General features: G+C 48.3%; 1 protein-coding gene across 19 annotated transcripts in view; it reads right to left on the minus strand.

The window, feature by feature from the left end:
- Positions 1-21,124, minus strand: part of FGFR1 (fibroblast growth factor receptor 1) — a 57,465-nt gene that overhangs the window by 19,927 nt on the left and 16,414 nt on the right. Inside the window, exon 1 of one of the 19 annotated variants that reach the window (XM_016959357.4) lies at positions 9,252-9,391. The exons of the other annotated variants lie outside the window; for them this stretch is intronic. Coding sequence (XP_016814846.2) covers positions 9,252-9,318 — 67 coding nt within the window. The 5' untranslated portion in view covers positions 9,319-9,391. Of the gene's footprint in view, positions 1-9,251; positions 9,392-21,124 lie in introns of those variants that run through there. 19 annotated transcript variants of the gene reach the window in all.

A 21,124-nucleotide genomic window follows, 5' to 3' on the forward strand; every position in this document is an offset into this window, starting at 1 on the left:
GGAGAGGACTTTTCTCACCATTTGTTCACCCTAAGAGACTCAGTGGAGCGACTGCTGCTCCCCGATGCATAAGGCTCTGAAACAGCATGCTCTCCCTCAGCCCCTGCTGTGGCTCACGGCTGCCCCAGTGGCCACAGGGCCCCTGATTTTTTTCTGTCCAGCTCTCACTACTTACTCTTCTGTCTCAGCCTAGCTGGTGACTTCTCCCCCAGGGCGGTGCTGACTCCCAGTCTGGGTTAGGTGCCCTCCCCCTCATGGCACCTGTCACACTGAAGGGCAGTCCTCTTTCTGAACCTGAGTGTGGTGATGTGTCATCGGTACCTTTAAATCTCCAGCACCTACTATGATGCCTGGCGCCCAGGAGTTGCTCAAGAAATGCTTGCTCAATAAATACCACACGTGCAGTCACCCTGGCTCTTCACTGCCTTCCTTTCTACTCTCCCTTTTCTCTTTCACTCCCCCTTACTTGAAACACGGTCTTTCTCAAGTGCTCAACAGGCTTCCGCTAGAAACCTTAAAAATGAAAATGGGTGTCCCGCGCATCGTGATCAGCAACTGACAGGGACTGACAGTGGTTTCTCTTGGGGGGGCCAAGGTTGCAGACCCAGTCCTGCATTGACCCATGGGCTTTATCTTAAATAAGAGTTGTCAGAAACAGGGGTGCTGCTTTAAAAGGGCTCAGAAACCACTAGGCTTGCACACGTTTATTTTTGTGAGTCCGGTCAAGGGGAACACCACAAAGGTGAGTAGACCACACAACTGATTAAAAATAAGCTTTTGTGGGCCTTAGAAAAAGTTATTCTTTCCATTTTTAATGGTCTGTGGTTTTGCCAAACGAAGGTAGGAGAAAAGCAGTTTAGACTCAACTCTTAAGGAACAGAGCAGACACTTCTATTGATCAAATCTCATTTCCCTCAAATGACCTCGGTGATTAAATATTTTGCAGCTTGTGATCTGTGCAACCCATTGGTCAAGAGTAAACTTGAATTCTTACCCTCTGGCATCACAAGGCCTATTGCAGCCGATCCCAGAGAAAAAAGCAGCTCCCAAAGACAAAAATGTAGCAAAGAGAACCCCCAGGCATTTATTTCCCCCCAAGAGAATGCAGCAAAGGAACACTGGCCCTGGTGAGACCCGCTCTAGCTGATACCAGCTTGGATCCGTAACTTCCTGCCCGTCCCAACCAGAACGTGCAAACAAAACTCCACTATACGTGATCTGTAAAAGCCTCAAGAACCAGCTCGCTTTCCTCCTGATGCAAGTTTAGACCCCAGTTCCCTTCCAAACGTGGCTCAGGTATGCTCTGTCCTATCTCTTTACCGGAACCATCTCGGGATAATTTTTTTTTTTTTTTTTTGAGATGGGAGTTTTGCTCTTTCGCCCAGGCTGGAGTGAAGTGCTGCGATCTCGGCTCACTGCAACCTCTGCCTCCCGGGTTCAAGTGATTCTCCTGCCTCAGCCTCCTGAGTTGCTGGGATTACAGGCATGCGCCACGACGCCCAGCTAATTTTTGTATTTTTAGTAGAGAAGGGGAATGTTGGTCAGGCTGGTCTAAAGCTCCTGACCTCGTGATCTGCCTGCCTCGGCCTCCCAAAGTGCTGGCATGAGCCATGGCGCCCAGCCGGGATAATCTTTTAAATGGCCTCCCTGGGGCTGCAGCTCAGACTCCTGCTTCCAAGCTGTCATGTGCTTGACATTATTTTCCTGATCAAAATCTACCCTGTGTACAGAATAAAATCCACATCCCTGCCTCACCTTCAAGACTCCCTGCAATTGGCTTCCACTGTCTCCACCCAGCCCCATTCTCTCTACCAGGGGCTGTCCCTCCCCACCGCGCCACCCCCCCACCCCCCAGTTGGGATGCTTTCAGCACGGCTGCATCCTCCCTGGCATAGCAAAGCTTACTCCTTCCTGAGGACTGTCAGCGCCACTCCAGAGTCCTCCTACCCCAAACTACTCAAAGTCCACCATCCAAAACGTCCAGGGGCTGGGTGCAGTGGCTTATGCCTGCAATCCCAGCACTTGGGGAGGCTGAGGCAGGAGGCTCATTTGAGCCCAGGAGTTCAAGACCAGCCTAGGCAACATAGTGAGACCTCGTCTCTACAAAAAAATTTAAAAATTAGCCAGACTTGGTGGCACATGCCTATAGTCCCAGCTACTCAGTGGGCTGAGACAGGATTGCTTGAGCCCAGGAGTTGGAGGCTACGGTGAGCTATGATCATGCCACTGGACGGGATGACAAAGACCCTTTTTTTTTTTTTTAAGACAGAGTTGCTTTGTTGCCCAGTCTGGAGTGCAGTGGCACAATCTTGGCTTGCTGCAACCTCTGCCTCCCAGGTTCAAGCCATTTTCCCACTTCAGCCTCTGGAGCAGCTGGGACTACAGGCATATGCCACAATAGCTGGCTTATTTTTGCATTTTAGTAGAGATGGGGTTTCACCATGTTAGCCAGGCTGTCCTTGAACTCCAGACCTTAAGTGATCTGCCCGCCTCGGTCCTTGCATCTTCAGTTAGCAAGTGCTGGGATTACAGGTGTGAGCCACCGCACCCAGCCAGACCCTGTCTTAAAACAAAACAAGAAACTAGGAAGCCTTGTTTATACCAATGTCTCATCTCTAATTTTCTGTAAAACGGTTACCGCCTGAACCACACAAATTCACACTCAATTACATTCCATTTTGTATTGTTTCTATTTTTTTTAAACAGCAGACAGGTAATTCACATGCTGTAATATTCATCCATTTAATGGTTTTTGTATATTCAGAGTTGTGCAATCATTCACCACAATCTCACTTTAGAACATTTTTACCATCCCTCGCCCCTCAAAAAATGCCTGACCCATAGTAGTCACTCCTCCATCCCCTATCCCCAGTCTAAGCAACCACTAATCTGCTTTCTGTCTATGGATTTGGCTATTCTAGATATTTCATATCAATGGAATCATACAATATGTGATCTTTTGTGACTGGCTTCTTTCACTTAGCATGTGTTCAAACTTCCTCCAAGTTATAGCATAGAATCAGCACTTTGTTCCTTTTAATGACCTAATAATATTCAATTGTGTAGACATACCACATTGCAGTCATCAATTGACAGATATTGGGTATAATGTTTCTTTCTTTTTTAAAAAATAAGTTAAAATTTCAAATGTTGCCCAGGCTGGCCTTGAACTCCTGGACTCAAGCAACCCACCCACCTTGACCTCCCAAAGTGTTGGGATTACAGGTGTGAGCCGCTGCGCTCAACCCATATTGCTGCTGCTGCTTTTTTTTTTTTTTATAACAACCGCTAATCAGTTTATTAAAATAGTTGACTTTGAGCATCTGCAATGGTGACTTCCACCTCAATTCCTGGCTCAACACTGATGGAAGTCAACTGCTTAACAATCTCAGAAGGACTGTGCAAGTCAGTGGGTAGCTTGTGGATTCTCATCTGGAAACGATCCATGTCTCTGAACCTTCACCACAAGGAGATTTTCTTATAGTGATTCTCAAAGTCTTGGCAGGCATTCAAACTGGTCCCTTCACCTAGACATTCTTTTCCTTTCCTCCTCTGAATCAAGTCAGCACACACCTTCTCCAGGGATTTTACGCTGCGGATCATTAGAGGGATTTGAATTTGGTGAATGGTCACCTCCAGCTTCACAGGTGTTTTTTGGTATCTTTAAGAGCCTTGGTGCAGTGCGGCTTCCTGGCTGACTTGTTCGGAACAGCGGTGAGTGAGGAGCAGGAGTGGGCGGACTGCAACTCTGCACCACTTATGACTGCATCTTTCTCAAAGAGCTGTATTGCTTCTTTTTGTTTGTTTGTTTTTTTTGAGACAGAATTTCACTCTTGTTGCCCAGGCTGGAGTGCAATGGCGTGATCTCGGATCACTGCAACCTTTGCCTCCCCAGTTCAAGCAATTCTCCTGCCTCAGCCTCCCGAGTAGCTGGGATTATTACAGACATGTGCCACCACGCCTGGCTAATTTTGTATTTTTAGTAGAGATGGGGTTTCACCATGCTGGTCAGGCTGGTCTCGAACTCCTGACCTCAGATGATCCACCCGCCTCGGCCTCCCAAAGTGCTGGGATTACAGACGTGAGCCACCGTGCCTGGCCTGTATTGCTTCTTAATTGTCCAAAATGTCCTAGTCTCTCCTAGGAATTAGCAAGCAACTCAGCACAGACGTACCTGTTATAATTTTCCCACAGTGCCTAACAATGTCAAAAACCCAGAGACTACTCAGTAAGTCCAGAACTGAATCTAGCATCCAGCAAAAGCTAATTTTCAGAGGAACCAAAAATCAGACTAACCTCGGGTTCTAGCGGCTTTTTTCCACGGCTAGGAGTGCTCTTGGTGTGTGTCAGGTTCTCCGTTTACAAAGCAGGGATGATGCCACTTTCTTATAGGAGATGAAACCAACTGCTTGTATGCTTTCTGGGTCCTCCCTGCTTGACCACGTCACAACCCCATCCAGTGGCCCTGAATTTGGGGAGTTCTATGTAAGGTGGCTGATTTGGGGGCATGACTGCTCACTAGCACCCTGCAACTACCATGTCAGTACTTTCTATTCTCTTTTGGTCTTTCCAGTGTCCCTCACTTATGTCCTCATTAGAAAGGTCCTTGCCTCTTCAGCTCCAGCTGCCCTGAGCTGGCCTTTCTCTGGTCAAGACCAACAGGCCAGGGTGTCGTTAGGTGTCCATTAGCAAGAGAAAAGCTACCTGACACTTTTATTGGACTGGCCAAGAAAGATGAAGAAAGCCACTTTATTGTTCAGTCACTTGAAACCAACATTCCAACTCCTGGAGAACCTGATTAATTGGAATCAGGTACAAAGGTTGTCCTCAAAATGCACATGGATATGCTGTGAGGGAAGCAGCACCAAAACACTAGCTTTATGCATCTGTTTCCTGAGAGATGAGGTGGGGAATGGAGGCTGGAGGGCATCTGGTATCTGGATTCCCTGGTGACCTAGCCTGAGGCTGAAAAAGACTGGCTGTTCACTATTACAGGCTCTAGGTGCCATGTGTTAACAGTGCATTGCAGACTGGGTGCAGTGGCTCATGCCTGTAATCCCAGCCCTTTGGGAGGCCAAGGTGGGAGGACTGCTTGAGGCCAGGAGTTCAAAACCAGCCCTGGCAACATAGTGAGACCCTGTCTCTGCGAAAAATAAAAAAATTAGCCAGGCATAGTGGTGCACGCCTGTAGTCCCCAGGCACTTGGGAGGCAGAGGAGGGAGGATCCCTTGAGCCCAGGAGCTCAAGGCTGCAGGAGCTATAATCTTGCCACTGCACTCCAGCCTGGGCAACAGAGACACTGTCTCAACAACAACAAAAAAAGTGCATTGTGAAAAAAAAGGGGCCTTATGCTTTGATGCCAATAGAATGGAGTCACCGTTCTCATCAACAGGAGTGGGAAGGTCAGGGTTAGGGTTTGCCTTGAACATCGTTCAAGAACTCAGGCTGCTGATCTCATTACCACGCAGGTTCCTGGGTCAAAGCAGCTGGCGGGTGGACCTTGGGAATTTGTGCAGGCTGCAACCAGTGCTCCTTTTAGTGCGAGTGACAAGGATTCATACATCAAACCTACCCTGCTTCTCTAAGGTGTCTCTATCCCCTAAGAAGGAATTAGGAGCCCACCGGAGACCCACACTTTTTGATAATCCTCAAGGAAGCAGCTAGAAAGGACAGAGGCAGGGGTGGGAGGGGATTTTCCCATGGTGCTTTCAAGTTCAGGAACACGATTAATGATAATGAGGCCCTACTGAATCCCTCTTCCCTTCCTACTTTCCCCCCAAATACTGCAGGCTTGTACTTCCAACAAGCCAACAGGTACAGCATTTTGCTTCTAGCAGGACTGGACAAAAATCTCCCACAGTCATTTTAGAAGGCAGTTCTGGGATCTTGGCTCACTGCAACTTCCGCCTCCCAGGTTCAAGTGATTCTCGTGCCTCAGTCCCCTGAGTAGCTGGGACTACAGACAAGCGCCACCACGCCCGGCTAATTTTGTATTTTTAGTAGAGATGGAGTTTTGCCATGTTGGCCAGGCTGGTCTTGAACTCCTGAACTTAAGTGATCCACCCACCTCGGCCTCCCAATTCTTGATTCTAAATCTGTGTCTTCCACCAGTCATGGGAACCATCAGAGGCCCAAACCCATACAAACCTTGCTATTCTTATGACAAGATGAGACCCCAGTTCTCAAAAATCCAAGGAGGAGTCAGGGAACTTTCATCAACATAGCTACCATTAGGTGACTCTGGGAGCCCTTGTCACTGTGCAAGGAGAAATGGGTGAAACAAAGGCCCAGAAGGCATATGTCTTGCCCTAACAGGGGTGCTAAGATTTGCACAGCACCTTAATATGGATGAAGATTTTATATTGCAACATGAGACAAATGGAGAATGTCAGGACCAAGTACAGGCAGGTCTAGCACAGGCTCTGAAGTCATGAAACATAAAGAAAGTATCAGCAGTGAGAGCAGAGGTTGGACAAAATGACGGGGAAGGGAAAAGAGAGGATTTAGATGAGAAGTGAAATGTCTGGGGGGAACAGAAGAGAATGAAGTGCTTACAGGCATGGCTGTACCCTGGTCTGAGGGGCAGTGGGAGATGAGGCCAGGCTGTACAGCTGGCCAGGAACAGAAGGTTCATGGGAGAAAACAGTAACAAATAATGATTTCAATTTGTAAGTTGAGGGATAGAACAGAGCCACCAAAGATACCCCAGGGAACATACCTCTCTGCAGAGACTATGAATGCAGGGCATTCATGCCACATGGACAAACACACCTGAAAATGTATTTTGAAATACCGCTTCACCAGCCTGGTCCCACAGCAGCCACTCTGGTCTGGAAGTTATCCATCCCCAAACCCCACAACTTAACAGGAACCCAGTGAAGAATAACAACATATTTGCATAGCACTTTGCAATTTACCATGTGCCTTCCCATATATTATCTAGGGATCCATAAACATCTGAGTAAACAGCAATACTACTACTGGCCAATATTTCCAGCACGCTCACTATATCCCATAGGCTGCACAAAGCTTTTAACACAGACCCTCCCATTTCATCCTCATAGGAAACTTATGAGGTTGATCCTACTATGATTTCTATCCTATGGATGCGGAGGCTTACTACATACCAGCATAGTTCTCAGCATGTGTTAACTTAGAATCTTGTGAAGTATTTAAGAGTTAGAATTATTATCTTCGGGCCCAGTGCGGTGGCTAATGCCTGTAATCCTAGCACTTTGGGAGGCCGAAGTGGGTGGATCACCTGAGATCAGGAGTTTGAGACCAGCCTGGCCAACATGGTGAGACCCTATTTCTACTAAAAATACAAAAAATTAGCCAGGCGTGGTGGTGCACGCCTGTAATCCCAGCTACTGAGGAGGCTGAGGCAGGAGAATCACTTGAACCTGGGAGGCAGAGGTTGCAGTGAACCGAAATCACACCACTGCACTCCAGCCTGGGTGACAGACCCAGACTCCGTCTCAAAAAAAAAAAAAAAAAAAAAAAAGGAATTATTATCTTCAGAGGGGGAAACTGGGGCACAGAAAGATTTGGGATTAGTCCAAGATGGCCCAGCTAGGTTGTTAAGTGGCAGAGCTGGGATTCAAACACAGGTAGCCTGGTTCTCCAGAATCCACATACATCATACATCCAGAGTCCAGCTTTACCGCTTTGCAAGGTAGCCTTAATCTTCACAGTGTCTTGACTTCCCCAGGTGAGGAAGCCCTTCTGGTTCAGCCCTTTGATTCTGTCTAATGGCACCCCCTGCATCCTACCTCCTCCCGTGAGATTCTGAAGTTGGTTGCTTTGGCCTTATCCTCCCCTCCTTCCCTCATTTCCTCAAGCCCATAGCTCGTATCAATCATTACCTTACAGTTGAGTGCTTTTAATTATAAAATGCACTCTCCTGCCCCTGCGAGTCCAGCAGGCTTGGCTGTCCAAATGTGGCAGGTGAGAAAATGGGGGAGGTGTTCATTGTGATTGTGGCAGACTCAAGACCAGTAACAATGCCCTGTTTTGGCATTGCACTTAATATTTCATAGGGCCTGCTTCCTCGTGTCCAGGTGACTTATGTTCCTTCCCATTTAAACATGGAAAAATGGCTCCCAAAGTCACAAAACAGGGACAAGCTCTAGAGGCTGCATCTGCTGGGTCCTGGCCCCTCCACTGTGTCCAGGTACTCTTCCAGGGTTCAGTCCAGCCAGCACTGTCGCAGCACATGGGGTGAGGAGGGGTGGCCCACTCCAGGTCTGTGCCACTCTGCCTGGGCCACAGGAGACAGCACCCTGCCTCTCCTGTCCTCAGCTCAATCCCCAGCAGTCACCTGACACCTTCTCTTCTCCAGCCCCTCACCGTTGATTACAGCTTACAGCTGATGACCCCCGATGACCCACTGAGAAGATTAAGAACACGAGGCAAAAGAGCTGGTCCGCCCTCCCCCTTGGGCCACATCCTCAGGACTGCACAGGGCTCACAAGGGTCCCGGCTTTCAAGTCCTGACTGCTCCAGACCCCCAACACTCCATGACAGCCCCAGCTGGTCTGGAGCCTCTCAACCACGTCCTCTCCCACCCCTGGTTCGGCCACTACCCCAGTCCCACCTCCCCAGTGGAGCCAATATCCTCACTGCTCCTTTGATTTTCCTTTTCTTCCCCTAAATGCCTTTCTCCTTCTCTCTCTCCAACAAGCAATCATCTCCATCACTTTCCTAGGCCTTAAAACTCACTCTTCTGAGACTGGCCAAACTGCATTCTCCACCTCTCCCCAACATGAATGTGCCTTTCCCTAGAGCTGAAAATGTTCATGCCTGTGTCTTGCACTTACTCATGTTGCTGGGGTGCTGGGCTGACAGTAGGTATTTGTATTACCTACTCTATGTTCTACACTCCAAAGGGCTTAGGGCTTGGATAACTGGCCCCCAACAAAATCCAGGCATCCTCCATTAGCATGATGTCTCAGGGTAGCAATTTCTATCATCCCTATTCCATCTTTTTGATTTCTGAGTTAAGAAAATTACGAGAGAAGGGCTAAACTCCTCAGCAACATGGGGGAAACTGGTGGTCCAGGAATGTTTACAGTCTTGGTATAAACTCCCCAGAGATAAATGAGGGGGCAATTGTGGGTGGGGGAGGAACTCGGGGTGGCTTTGAAAGCAACTTAAAAGGAGCACAGAACAGCGCAGCGGGGCTCCGGGGGCCCTCTGCAGAGGTTTTTTTATTACATTATTTTGGCTTTGAAATGGAACTGAAAACTTACCTTCGGCTGGCAGGACCCGGCCAGAGTGCAGAAGCATCTCACCGAAATCCCGGGTCACAGCTGCCATCCTACAAGGGTTTGGGTGGAGAGAGCCCCAAAAATGTGTTTCTCTCAACTCTCGGAGTCCCCAAATAGAAGGAGAGCTGCAAAAATGGGGGGCACAGGTATGTGTGGAAGGAGAGCCGGGAGCACCAAATCAATTAGCAGGGCCTGACACCCAGGGCCAATGGCGTCCACCAGCCCCCCGACCTAGGGGATGTGGAGAAGGGCTTTTTTTTTTTTTTTTTAAATTGAAGAAAGTGAAAAGAGTAAGAAGGGACATTTTGCATGCAAATGGGCCACTGCCAGAAGAGCCCATTAAAATGTAAAAACTCCACATTCAGCCTGACAAAACGGTGCAAACTGCTGTGTTTGCCAGAGGGCCGGCAATAAAGCTCACAACAAAGGGGCCGGGGGACAATGGCAGGCTGAATGGCCTCTGCCAGCAGGTCCCCCCGCGCGTTGCCATGGGGACCCCACCGGGGCTTACTAAAGGTATTTCCTGAGGAGAAAGGCCGAGCACACAGGCCCAGGCAGCCCGGCTAATCCTGACAGGAAGCCATGGCCATTCAGCAGCCCAGGGGCTTGGGGCCCAGAGTTTTGTTTTGTTTTTATTAAAAAAAGATTTCGGCCTTTTGTGTGTCCCACCTCGTCACTGTAATTTAGTGCCGAGCCTCCTGCACTAGCCAAAGCCACAGCCAGGACCCTGCACCCGCCCCGAGACCCCCCAAAAACAGATCCCCCCGAGCTGGGCAGCAAGACACGTGTAGAATCCCACTTGGGAATCGCAGGCAGAAAGAGCTATTGGCCTGGAGAGTTGTGTGTGGATCTTAAAAGACAGAGGGACTCTGGGTGTCGTAAAGGATAATGCAGCCTGAGAACTGAGTTTGGGGCTCAAGCTTCTATGCACGGATTCATCTGATGCCTCCTTCAAATCTGTACTTTTTTCCCCTAGGGATTTTGCCACCTTTCTCCAATCAGCACCAGTGTCCCCCACCTCCTCCCTACCTCTCACAATGGGGAGTTCACTACCTCACTGGGAGAAGGGCTGTAATTAAGTGATTAACAAAGGAATGCACCCAAGAGTTGTCTTAAAAGAAATTTCCCTCCTTCCTCTCTCCCCAGCAAAAGTTCTCACCCTATTGTTTACTGATACATTAAGGACAGAGCTGTACAGAAAACTCTTACTACACTCTTTTGCTCAACCTATTCCCAATACACTTTGCTTCTCTCCCTCCTATCTAAACAGGAAGAAAGCATTGCTCTGGAAAGAGGGAAGTTCATTCACTCATCCAAGAAGAGCAAAGGTAGATGCCCTGCGGCTATGGAGGAGGGCCGTCCAAGCTCACAGTTCCTAGAAGTTTGTGTCACCATTTCACATTTGGCACCAGAATCCAGCCTTGGCAGATTCAGGGAAGGAAGCCAAGGACACAGCTGGCGGTGAAGACAGAAACTCCTGTGTGACAACTGCCCCCTAGGACACAGTTTAGGGTCAATTAACATTTCCTGAACAACTTGCAAATGTAAAGAGCCATCCCCAATGAAGACTGAAAAATGAGAGGCTCAACTCATCTATTATGACTTGAACCCAAGTCTATCTGTATTTGCAAAGGCTGTGCTGTTGCACCTAGACCTCCACCCAGAAACATGTTTTGGGGCTGACATTTTAATAGAAACATAGAGAGGAAAACATACTATTTCGGAGACATTAAGACTGTGACTAGCAACTGCCCCGGATACCTTGGGAAGCTTCTAAGGCCATATTGGGTGGGTCCTATTTTGGGAAAAGAAGTTGGGGCATCTGCACGATAATAGAAAGCTCCCAGGATCTGGTAAGGACCACTTAGGTGGACTGTAAGTTGGGGGGATCTAAACACTCAGGTTGGACCGGGGCGGGGGGAGTGTCTTCTCCTGCCTTTATTATAATATAAATCACATCCTAAACTCAAAGCAAAGTCCAACTCGTCATCACCTGTGACAGTCCATAAGAAAGAACATCTTCCACCAAGTTGTTAAAGTGGTGTGTGTGTGTGTGTGTGTGTGTGTGTATGTGTGTGTGTGTGTGTGTGTGTGTGTAGGGGTCCCACTGCTGGAGGGGAGCTCAGACTCTCCCACCACTGGCCCGGAGCCCAGGCCTCCCAGCCATGTGTCTGCAGCTGCGACCTGTCATGCACTTCCTGGTCTGGGTTCTGTAATGGAAAGATCATTAAGAGTGGGGGAGGGTGGAGAGATGAATCAACGGCAAAGAGGTAACCCTGCAGCTCCCACTCTCCACTGAGCTCTGACCTTAAAGTTCGGTCAGGTTCCTTAAGGAAAAGAATGTATCGCCCTCCCCCCACCTCTCCCAGCCGGGGCCTCTCGAACAACCTCCCCTCCCCCAAACTCAGCAGAAATTGTATGGGGAAGGAAACGCCAGCAGCTGGGCAGGGAAAAGTTGCCGCTCCCTAAACTTGCTGATGAATTAGTAGAGGCTTCAGCTGTTTCAGGATGTGTCTTCTGGTCCCCCAAGACCGCCATGGGTGCTTGAGCTCACAGTTCACCTGGACTCTCAGCACCCCAAGTGCCCGCCATATCCCCGCAATCCCGTCTCATTCCTGCAATGGTAGGGCTGGGTCACCAGCCTCTCCAGAGTAGAGAAAGGAATGGGCTTCATAAAGTTACTTTTTCTCCACCGTAAAGAAATTCTCTTAAGGTTTCACACGATGAGACTAAAGACAATAAAACATACTTTGAAAATGAAAAGCTGTAGAATAGTGGTTACCAAGGGGCTGGAAGAGGGGAGAAGGGGGAGTTAGCGTTGAACAGGTAGGGTGTCAGGGAAGGTGAAATGGATGGTGGTGATGGCTACACAGCGTGAATAAACTTTATGCTACAAAACTGTATACATAAAAATGGTGAAAATGCACCACAAAGAAATGATAAATATTTAAAGTGATGGATACAATACAGCAATTACCATGATTTGGTCGTTACATAATGTGTGCGTGGATCAAAACATCATACCGTACCCGACGATTATACATAACCATTATGCTTCAATTACAAATTTAAAAATTGGCCGGGCACAGTGGCTCACATCTCTTAACTCCAATACTTCGGGAGGCTGAGGTGAGAGGATTGTTTGAGTCCAGGAGTTAGAGATCAGCCTGAGCAACAAAGTGAGACCTCATCTCTACAAAAAAAAAAAAAAAGAAGAAGAAGAACAAAATTAGCCAGGCATGGTAGCGTGCACCTGTGGTCCCAGCTACTTGGGAGGCTGAGGTGGGAGGATCTCTTGAGCCCGGGAGGTCGAGGCTGCAGTAAGCTGAGATAGCAACACTGCACTCCAGCCTGGGTGACAAAGTGAGACCCTGTCTCAAAAACATTACATAATCAATTTAACTTAAAAAAATAAAAATAGTTAAAATGGTTAGTTTTATGTTACATATATTTTACCACAACAAAAGAATTAGATGGCCCTGGGCTCGGTGGCTCACGCCTGTAAACCCAGCACTTTGGGAGGCTGAGGTGGGCGGATCACATGAGGTTAGGAGTTCGAGACCAGCCTGACCAACATGGAGAAACCCCGTGTCTACTAAAAATACAAAATGAGCCAGGTGTGGTGGCGAATGCCTGTAATCCCACCTACTCAGGAGGCTGAGGCAGGAGAACTGCGTGAACTCAGGAGGTGGAGGTTGCAGTGAGCTGAGATCGCACCATTGCACCCCAGCCTGGGCAACAAGAATGAAACTGTCTCAAAAAAAAAAAGAATCAGGTGGTAATGGTAGCAGGCAGCATTAGTTTATTAAAAACGTTCTTACTTGGCAAAAAAGTTGATGATCCTTTGTTGGTTCCAAAAATCTGGAGGGAAATTTTACTGGCCTATGAAATCTAAAAATCTGGGACCACTGGTCTGTTCCACAAATTTCCAGAAGAGCTTGGACCCAGAGACTGCTTCATTCACATCCCATCTATCCATACACCACACATTCATCCTTCAGTCTCACTTTTATGCACACAACATGAACGTTGAGCATTTAGTACTCTCAGTTTTAAGAAATTAAAAACATGGTTCGGGTTTTTTTTTTTTTTTTTCTTTGAGACAGGGTCTCATTCTGTAGCCCAGGCTAAAGAACAGTGCCATGATTTCAGCTCACTGCAGCTTCCACCTCCCTGGCTCAAGTGATCCCCCCACCTCAGCCCCCCAAGCAGCTGGGAGTATAGGCACTTGCCACCACGCGTGGCTAAATTTTTTTTTTTTTTTTTTTTTTTTGTAGAGACAGGGTTTTACCATGTTGGCCAGGCTGGTCTTGAACTCCTGACGTCAGGTGATCCACCTGCCTGGGCCTCCAAAAGTGCTGGGATTACTGGCATGAGCCACCATGCCCAGCCAGTTTAGGGATTTTTCTACCTGAGAGTGTGTGGCTCTGTGGTAGCCAGGAAGCTAAAGCCTAGTATCTATGCTCAGGGTTCCAGTGATCTGGGGATCTAGAACAATCCTGGGAAAAGAGCCCTTACTCTCAGCGAAGTCAGTATTCCCCATGTCCTACTAGAAGAGAGAGAGTATACTTTGAGGTCCTTGTAAAACCATTTAGTCCCAAACTCAGCTTGAGCCACAGGTAGTTGTCACTGGCTGGGTCCAGCCAGAGAGAGTACCTGAAGAAATCACTCAGATGACAGCTGATCACTTACTGTGTGACCTCAGGCAAGTCACCTCCCCTCTCAAGCCTCAGCTTCCTCCACTGTAAAATGAGAAGGCTGACTGACCCTGTCCCAGCCCTAACCAATGTCCTGTTTCAGCTGGATCTTGTGAGATGATAGAGGGGCATCGCTTACTGGTATCCCTTTCCGTGCCCATCGTGAGCACAAAGCTCCCTCTGATGTGAGGGAAGTGAAGAGCCCTCAACTGTCCTTGAGTTGTCCTTCAGAAAAAACGATTCTGTGTTGGTCTCAGGGCTCCGGCTACCAGCACCTTCAATAAATGCTTCTCCTCTTCACCCGTTCTCCCTGGCCTGGGGTGCTTCTCCAGAATCTAAGGCTGGCAGAAAGCCCAGCTATACATGGAGGATTCACTTTAGTGTCATCTTTTGATGGTCACGATATATTACCCCATGAGAATGGCTAGGCCAATAAATTTTTTAAATGCATTGGGAGCTTGGGGTAGTGAAGAAGGGCTAAAATTATAAAATAAACATCACTTTCAAGTGCATGCCAGGCATTCATACAGTCTCAATGAAATTGACATTTCATTTTTTGGGGAACGGAGTCTCACTCTGTTGCCCAGGCTGGAGTGCAATGGTGCAATCTTGGCTCACTGAAACCTCCGCCTCCTGGATTCAAGTGCTTCTCCTGTCTCAGCCTCCAGAGTAGCTGGGATTACAGGCGCCTGCCATCACGCCCGCCTATTTTTTTTTTTTTTTTAATATTTTTAGTAGAGACACTATGTTGGCCAGGCTGGGCTTGAACTCCTGACCTCAGGTGATCTGCCCGCTTCAACCACCCAAAATGCTGGGATTACAGGTGAGCCACTGTGCCTGGCTGCAAGTGACACTTCAAATCATGACTACCCAAGTTTTGAATGCCTAACTTCATTCAGTAGTTAGTAAAGGAAACTGACTCTTCTAAGGTTCAAAAGCTACTTCCTAAAACCTAAGGAAAATAAACCTTAATTCCAAAAGTAAACTCTGGAGTTTGACACCAGAGGAGCAGAAGGACACTTCTGAAGGGCTGGAGTGCTGATCAGCATTCTAAAGGCAGTGATAATTGACTGAAAGCTGTGGCAGAGCAGGAGAGCATTCCAGGAAAAGGGTGTCCTTCCTTCCTAGGGAAGCTCTTAGATCACTTCCCTGTTCACATCCTTCTCCTCCCCCATGCCTCCAAGGCAAACTGACTCAGCCCTCTCCCACCATTTTTTTTTTTTCTTTTTTTAAGAGGAAGTCTTGCTATGTAGCCAGGCTGCAGTGCAGTGGCACAATCTCGGCTCATTGCAACCTCTGACTCCCTGGTTCAAGCGATTCTCCCGCCTCAGCCTCCCGAGTACTTGGGATTACAGGCGCCCGCCACCACACCCGGCTAGTTTTTTGTATTTTAGTAGAAACGGGGTTTCACCGTGTTGCCCAGGCTCGTCTCGAACTCCTGAGCTCAGGCCCACCTCGGCCCCCAAAAGTGCTAGGATTACAGGTGTGACCCACCACACCAGGCCTAGGTGATCCTCCTACCTTAGCCTCCCGAGTAGCTGGGATTACAGGCGCCCACCACCACGCCCAGGTAATTTTTTGTATTTTTTGTAGAGATGGGGTTTATGCCATGTTGCCTGAGCGGGTCTTCTGAGCTCATTCTATCTGTCCACCTCGGCCTCCCAAAGTGCTGGGATTACAGGTGTGAGCCACTGCGCCTGGCCCTTCTTCATTATTTTAAAAAAACACTAGTAGCCTTAAAAAAATGTTAATGTCCCAGCCTCTGAAGCTTTTGATATGTTTACTTCCATTCATCAGAGATTGTTGGACCACATCCATATTAGAAGCAATCTAGTTTATGCGTCCAGGCAATACCCCTACCACACATTCTAGGTTAACTGTGACCTATAAAGAAAACTCAGGTGTCGGATCTGACACCTTGGGAACCTTCTCCAAGTAGGTCTCTGGCAACAGTGGAAATGGCAGTGTCCATGGGGATTTTGTTCCATTGATTATTCTAGGCTAGGGAACCTTGTTCATTAAGGCAGCTCACAGACCTGTGACTGATGTGTAACCTCTCTACAGAATGCCACAGGAGATATTACTGCAAGCAAACACACACACACACACACACACACACACCTGACAAAGGGAGGGGATGCCTGACTCCTGTGAGACAAAGGGGACTGAGCCAGCAATGTTTACATTCAGAAGTTGGTCCACCTAGATTTTGTGGGGAAACCCAATTTGATATAGAAAAATAGTGTAATACAATGGGAAAAAAAAACTATAGCAGAACCACCTGAGTTTAAATCCTAGTTCCACCCCTCACCCACTATATAAACTTAAGATAGGTTACTTAACCCCTCAAACCTCAGTTTACTCATCTGATTATGGTCATAAAACCTATGTCTATGGAATCATTGTAAAAATGGGAAAATGTCAAGCATGCAGAGTGTGGAGATGATATTTATTATTATTACTTTTGAGACTGAGCCTTGCTCTGTCGCCCAGGTTGGAGTGCAGTGGTGCAATCTCAGCTCACTGTGACCTCCACCTCCTGGGTTCAAGCTATTCTCCTGCCTCAGCCTCCTGAGTAGCTGGGACTACAGGTGGCCGCCACCATGACCGGCTAATTTTTGTATTTTTAGTAGAGAAGGGTTTCGCCATGTTACCAAGGCTGGTCTCAAACTCCTGACCTTAAGTGATCTGCCTGCCTCGGCCTCCCAAAGTGCTGGGATTATAGGTGTGAGCAACTGCACCTGGCTGGTATTTATTATTATATTTTAAAAGACATTTACTGGTATAATCTTTTGGGGGATATTTGGTATAGTGATGTAATAGTGATAAAATCAAAACTTAAAACAAATGGAACTATCCTTGGATACATGGACAGATTTTATTTGTAAGAATATGTTCTATTGAATGCAAACTATTGAAAATAACCTAAATGCCCAAATGTAGAGAACTGGATCAATTTTGTACACCCACACAATGGAACATTATGTAGTTCTTAAGCATAATGAAAAACATTCTCTGTATGGCTCTAAATGCTGATATCAGTCACAAAACATCGTATACAGTATAAATCCTAATTCTGAAAAGTCAGGTTTACATAAATGCAAGAAAAAAGTCTAAAATAATAAATTCAGTTAACAGTGATTGCTTTTGAATGATGGAATTATAGGAGTCTTTCTTTTCCTCTTTACAGGTCTGTATTTTCTGAATTTTGAAAGATGAACCCAGATTATCTAACAAAACACCAATTTTTTGTTTTTTTTTTTGAGACGGAGTTTCGCTCTTTTGCCCAGGCTGGAGTGAAGTGGTGCGATCTCGGCTCACTGCAACTTCCGCCTCGCGGGTTCAAGTGATTCTCCTGCTTCAGCCACCTGAGTAGATGGGATTATAGGTGCGTGCCACCACACCTAGCTAATTTTTGTATTTTTAGTAGAGACAGGGTTTCGCCAGGCTGGCCAGTGCTGGGATTACAGGAGTGAGCCACCGCGCCCAGCCTAAACACTAATGTTTTTAAAAGAGTGATAAAGATATACTTGCTGACTATAGAGAACTTTGCTCTAGTGGAGTAAACAGACATCTATTAAAAACTCCACATAATGTGAGGCAGAGTAAAGTAAGTGTTAGAATGAAAGTTAAAAAGAGGCCAGGTGTGGTGGCTCACGCCTGTAATCCCAGCACTTTGGGAGGCTGAGGCGGGTGGATCACTTGAAGTCAGGAGCTCAAGACCAGACTGGCCAACATGGCGAAAACCTGTCTCTACAAAAAATACAAAATTAGCTGGGCATGGTGGTGGGTGCCTGTAATCCCAGCTTCTCGGGAGGCTGAGGCAGAAGAATCGCTAGCACCTGGGAGGCAGAGGTTGCAGTGAGCCGAGATCGCGCCACTGCACTCCAGCCTGGATGACTAAGCAAGACTACATCTCAAAAGGGCATGGTGGCTCATGCCTGTAATCCTAACACTTTAGGAGGCTGAGGCCAGAGGATCGCTTGATCCCAGGAGGTTGAGGTTGCAGTGAGCCATGATCACTCCACTGCACTCTAGCCTGGGCAACAGAGCGAGACTAGGTCTCAGGAGAAAAAAAAACACAGAAAAAAGAAAAAGAGAAAAAATGGGGTAATTAATTTGGAGATAGGGGAAGGCTTCAAAAGGGAGGTGGCCCTTAAGTTAAGCTTTAATCTAAACCCAAGCTAAACCTTAAACTAAGATTTGAGCAGGAATTATAAAAAGTGAAAAGGAAGAAAAGGACAGGAACAGATATTTCCAGCTAAGGGACCAGGATAAAACAATGTATAAAGTATACATTGTATTTACAGAAAAAGGAAGAGACTTGCTTGACTAGATGAATGAATAAATGAATGAGTGAAAAAAAATCAGTGAATGAATGGACCATTAGCCAGAAGCTAGTTTTTGATCCTAGAGAAAAGTGACGAAGGGCTAAGCTCTGAATTCAATGTTCACTGTTGGCTAACTCCTAGAAACCTCAGTGTTGCTGTTTCTGACCTCTTTCCCTGCCCAACCTCGTAACCACTAAGTCTACTCTTTGCGGAACTCCTTGACCCTCTCACCCACTTCAGGCTCCATGTGTCTCCATGTCCAGGGCCTGGGAACACAAATGGCACAGCCCCCACCCCACCATTCTCCTTTTACACAACCCATCCCGGGAGGCTCAGCCACGCCACAGCATGTGAACGAGGAGAGGGCGTGGAGTTTCAAGCTCTGCCAGGGTGGATCTTTCTCAGTGCCTGAAACCAGCTACACAGAGCCCTCACCCCACAGCCCCTAGTTTGCAGGGCACAAATGCTTTACATGAAGGCAGTAGATACCTGTTTGGCAAGTGGAAAGGCAAGAACTGTTGTGAGCCAAGAAACAGGAGAAGGGAGGGAACTCTGAGGGTAGAAGTTCAATGTCTCTTGGTGCCACACTGGCAATGCTAAGAGGCAACAGGCCCACTACCGGGGAGGCGGGGTTAGGGCAATTGGCCCTGCTACTTGGCTGCCACCAGCTGTAAGTCAGAGCAAACCCCAAGGTCAGAAGTGGCCCAGACTCCAGCAGGCTTCTCCTAGGAGGAAACAGTTTGGGATTTAGCCCAGGCCCTTCAGATCCAGGTAGGGCAGTTAGCTTTCAGCTTAATTATTTAGGGTGCAGTGGGGCTGGGGAGTATGGTGGGTGGGGAGAAGGGATTGCCTGCCTGCAAGTTGGTGAAAGAGCCAGGCCCAGGAGAAAGGCCTGGGCCGCCCCGTTCAGGAGCCCAGGAGAATGAGAGCAGCTGGACTTCCCCGGTCAACAGGGAAACAGTTGTCTCATTTCCAAGCCTCAGGGAAGGAAGAAAGAGGCAAAGGTGGTGTCTACAGGGTGAGTTGGAGCCCCCAGTGGCCCCGGAGGAACGAGGCATTGTGAAAATAGGGCCAGCTGCTGGTCGGGCTCTCTGACCCCAGACCTCGCCCTCCCGGATAATGACTCCCCAGGACTCACTTCTCCCAGGGCCATCCATCACCGCCCAGACACAAGCCATCACTCACTGCTTCTGCCTGGCCAGGAGCAAACACCCCTCCGTGCTGGGGCCACAGGTTCCCAAAGAATCCCTGATGCTGTCTCTCCAGTTCCTGCTGACCCGACTCCAGGTAGTCACAGGAACCAGGTGATGGAAACCCTGACAGAGTCTTTGTTTGGGATCCCTCCCTTCCCCCACTGGCAGCAAGATCTCTGGACAGCCATTTGTTCTTCCCTGAGAAATTCCTCCTCCCTGACTTCAGGGAGCGGGCCTGGCAGAGCCAGAGTGGAAAATCAGTGAAGCTAATGGTGTAGCAATGCAGAAGCCGGAGCCAAGAACACAGCCTCGGAGTGGCTTTGCTGCGCTTGCCCCAGCTTGATCAAGAGGGCCACATGAGCGTCCTCACATTCTCTCACAGGCCGAGGGCTGGGTCCTCCCTGTCCAGCTCTGAACACTTGCAAACACCCCTTCCAGGCACTGGAGCCACTTCTCCAGGGGAAGTGGGATAGAGCTGATCCTCTGGGGAAACCTGTTATGAGCTTAGCACCTTGCAGATTTCTAGAGGCCTAAATCCTCCACCCTTGTTCTCAAGTGGGTCATCTGACATCACCTTTTGCTCCATGGAATTCCATTCGCCTTCTGGCAGGGGATGAAGAAACTCCTCTTACCATCCAGGGTGAATGAGAAGCAAACAAGTTCTTTTCATCATAAGAAATTATGCTGGAGATGGGGTGGGAGTAGGGGAGGGTCCTGCCTGTGTCCCAAGGCAGCCTTGGGACACAGGACCACAGTCCAGTGTAGATGCTAGACTACAGGTCTGATAGTGGAACAGAGGGTGTCCCACTACCAAACCTGTAGTACCTATTTGAGACTCTCCCTGCAGCCAGGCTGAAATGCACACCCCTTTGGGCCAAAGGCAGCTGGAGACGCCCAGGGATGGAGGACCTGCAAGGGCCCTATGATCTGAGGCTAGGCAATGGCTCTGGCACCACGCACAGCCTCTCCCCCATAGGTGCAGGTTTCTGCAAAACACAGAGACAAAGCCCCGCTTTGTGGTGCACACAGGGCATCCAGGGGGCTTGAGGCCAGAATGGAAATGTGCGGTTTTTCCATTAAGTGCAACCTCTCCCTCCTCTAACAAGCCACCAGACTCCTTCAAATCTGGGTGGGTGGGAGGAGCTGTAAAACTCAGCCCATTAAATCACTTCTGAGCTGCAGGTTTTCTGAGCACTGGGGTGTTTAACCCACAGTACTGCTGAAAAGGGGGCAGGACCCCCACCCCAACTACCAGCAGTGGCCTTGCAAGCAGTGTTGTACTCACTCACTGGCTTTCCCCACCAAGACTTGACTTATTGCAAAAGACAGACAAATGCACCCTCTGCAAGCTCAGAATGTTGGTGCTTATCATCTGAAACCGGCTTCAGTCTTTCCAAACAACTCCCTCACCACTCTCAAAGCCTGATCTGAAACAAGCTGAGGCTCTGTAAGATCCCAAACCAAAGGAGGGGAAGGAGAGGGAGAGGGGAGGGAGGCTGGTTTTCCTGGAACCCTTATTAAATCAACTTTCCAAGGACAGCCAGAAACTCCAGGCCCTCCCCAATCCCTCAGGAGCACTTGCAGACTGAGGGGCGTTGGCACTGCGCTCAGTGGGGAGGGGCTCCCGACAGACA

The sequence above is a fragment of the Pan troglodytes genome, chromosome 7 (genome assembly GCF_028858775.2).
Source record: "Pan troglodytes isolate AG18354 chromosome 7, NHGRI_mPanTro3-v2.0_pri, whole genome shotgun sequence".
Lineage (NCBI taxonomy): Eukaryota > Metazoa > Chordata > Mammalia > Primates > Hominidae > Pan > Pan troglodytes.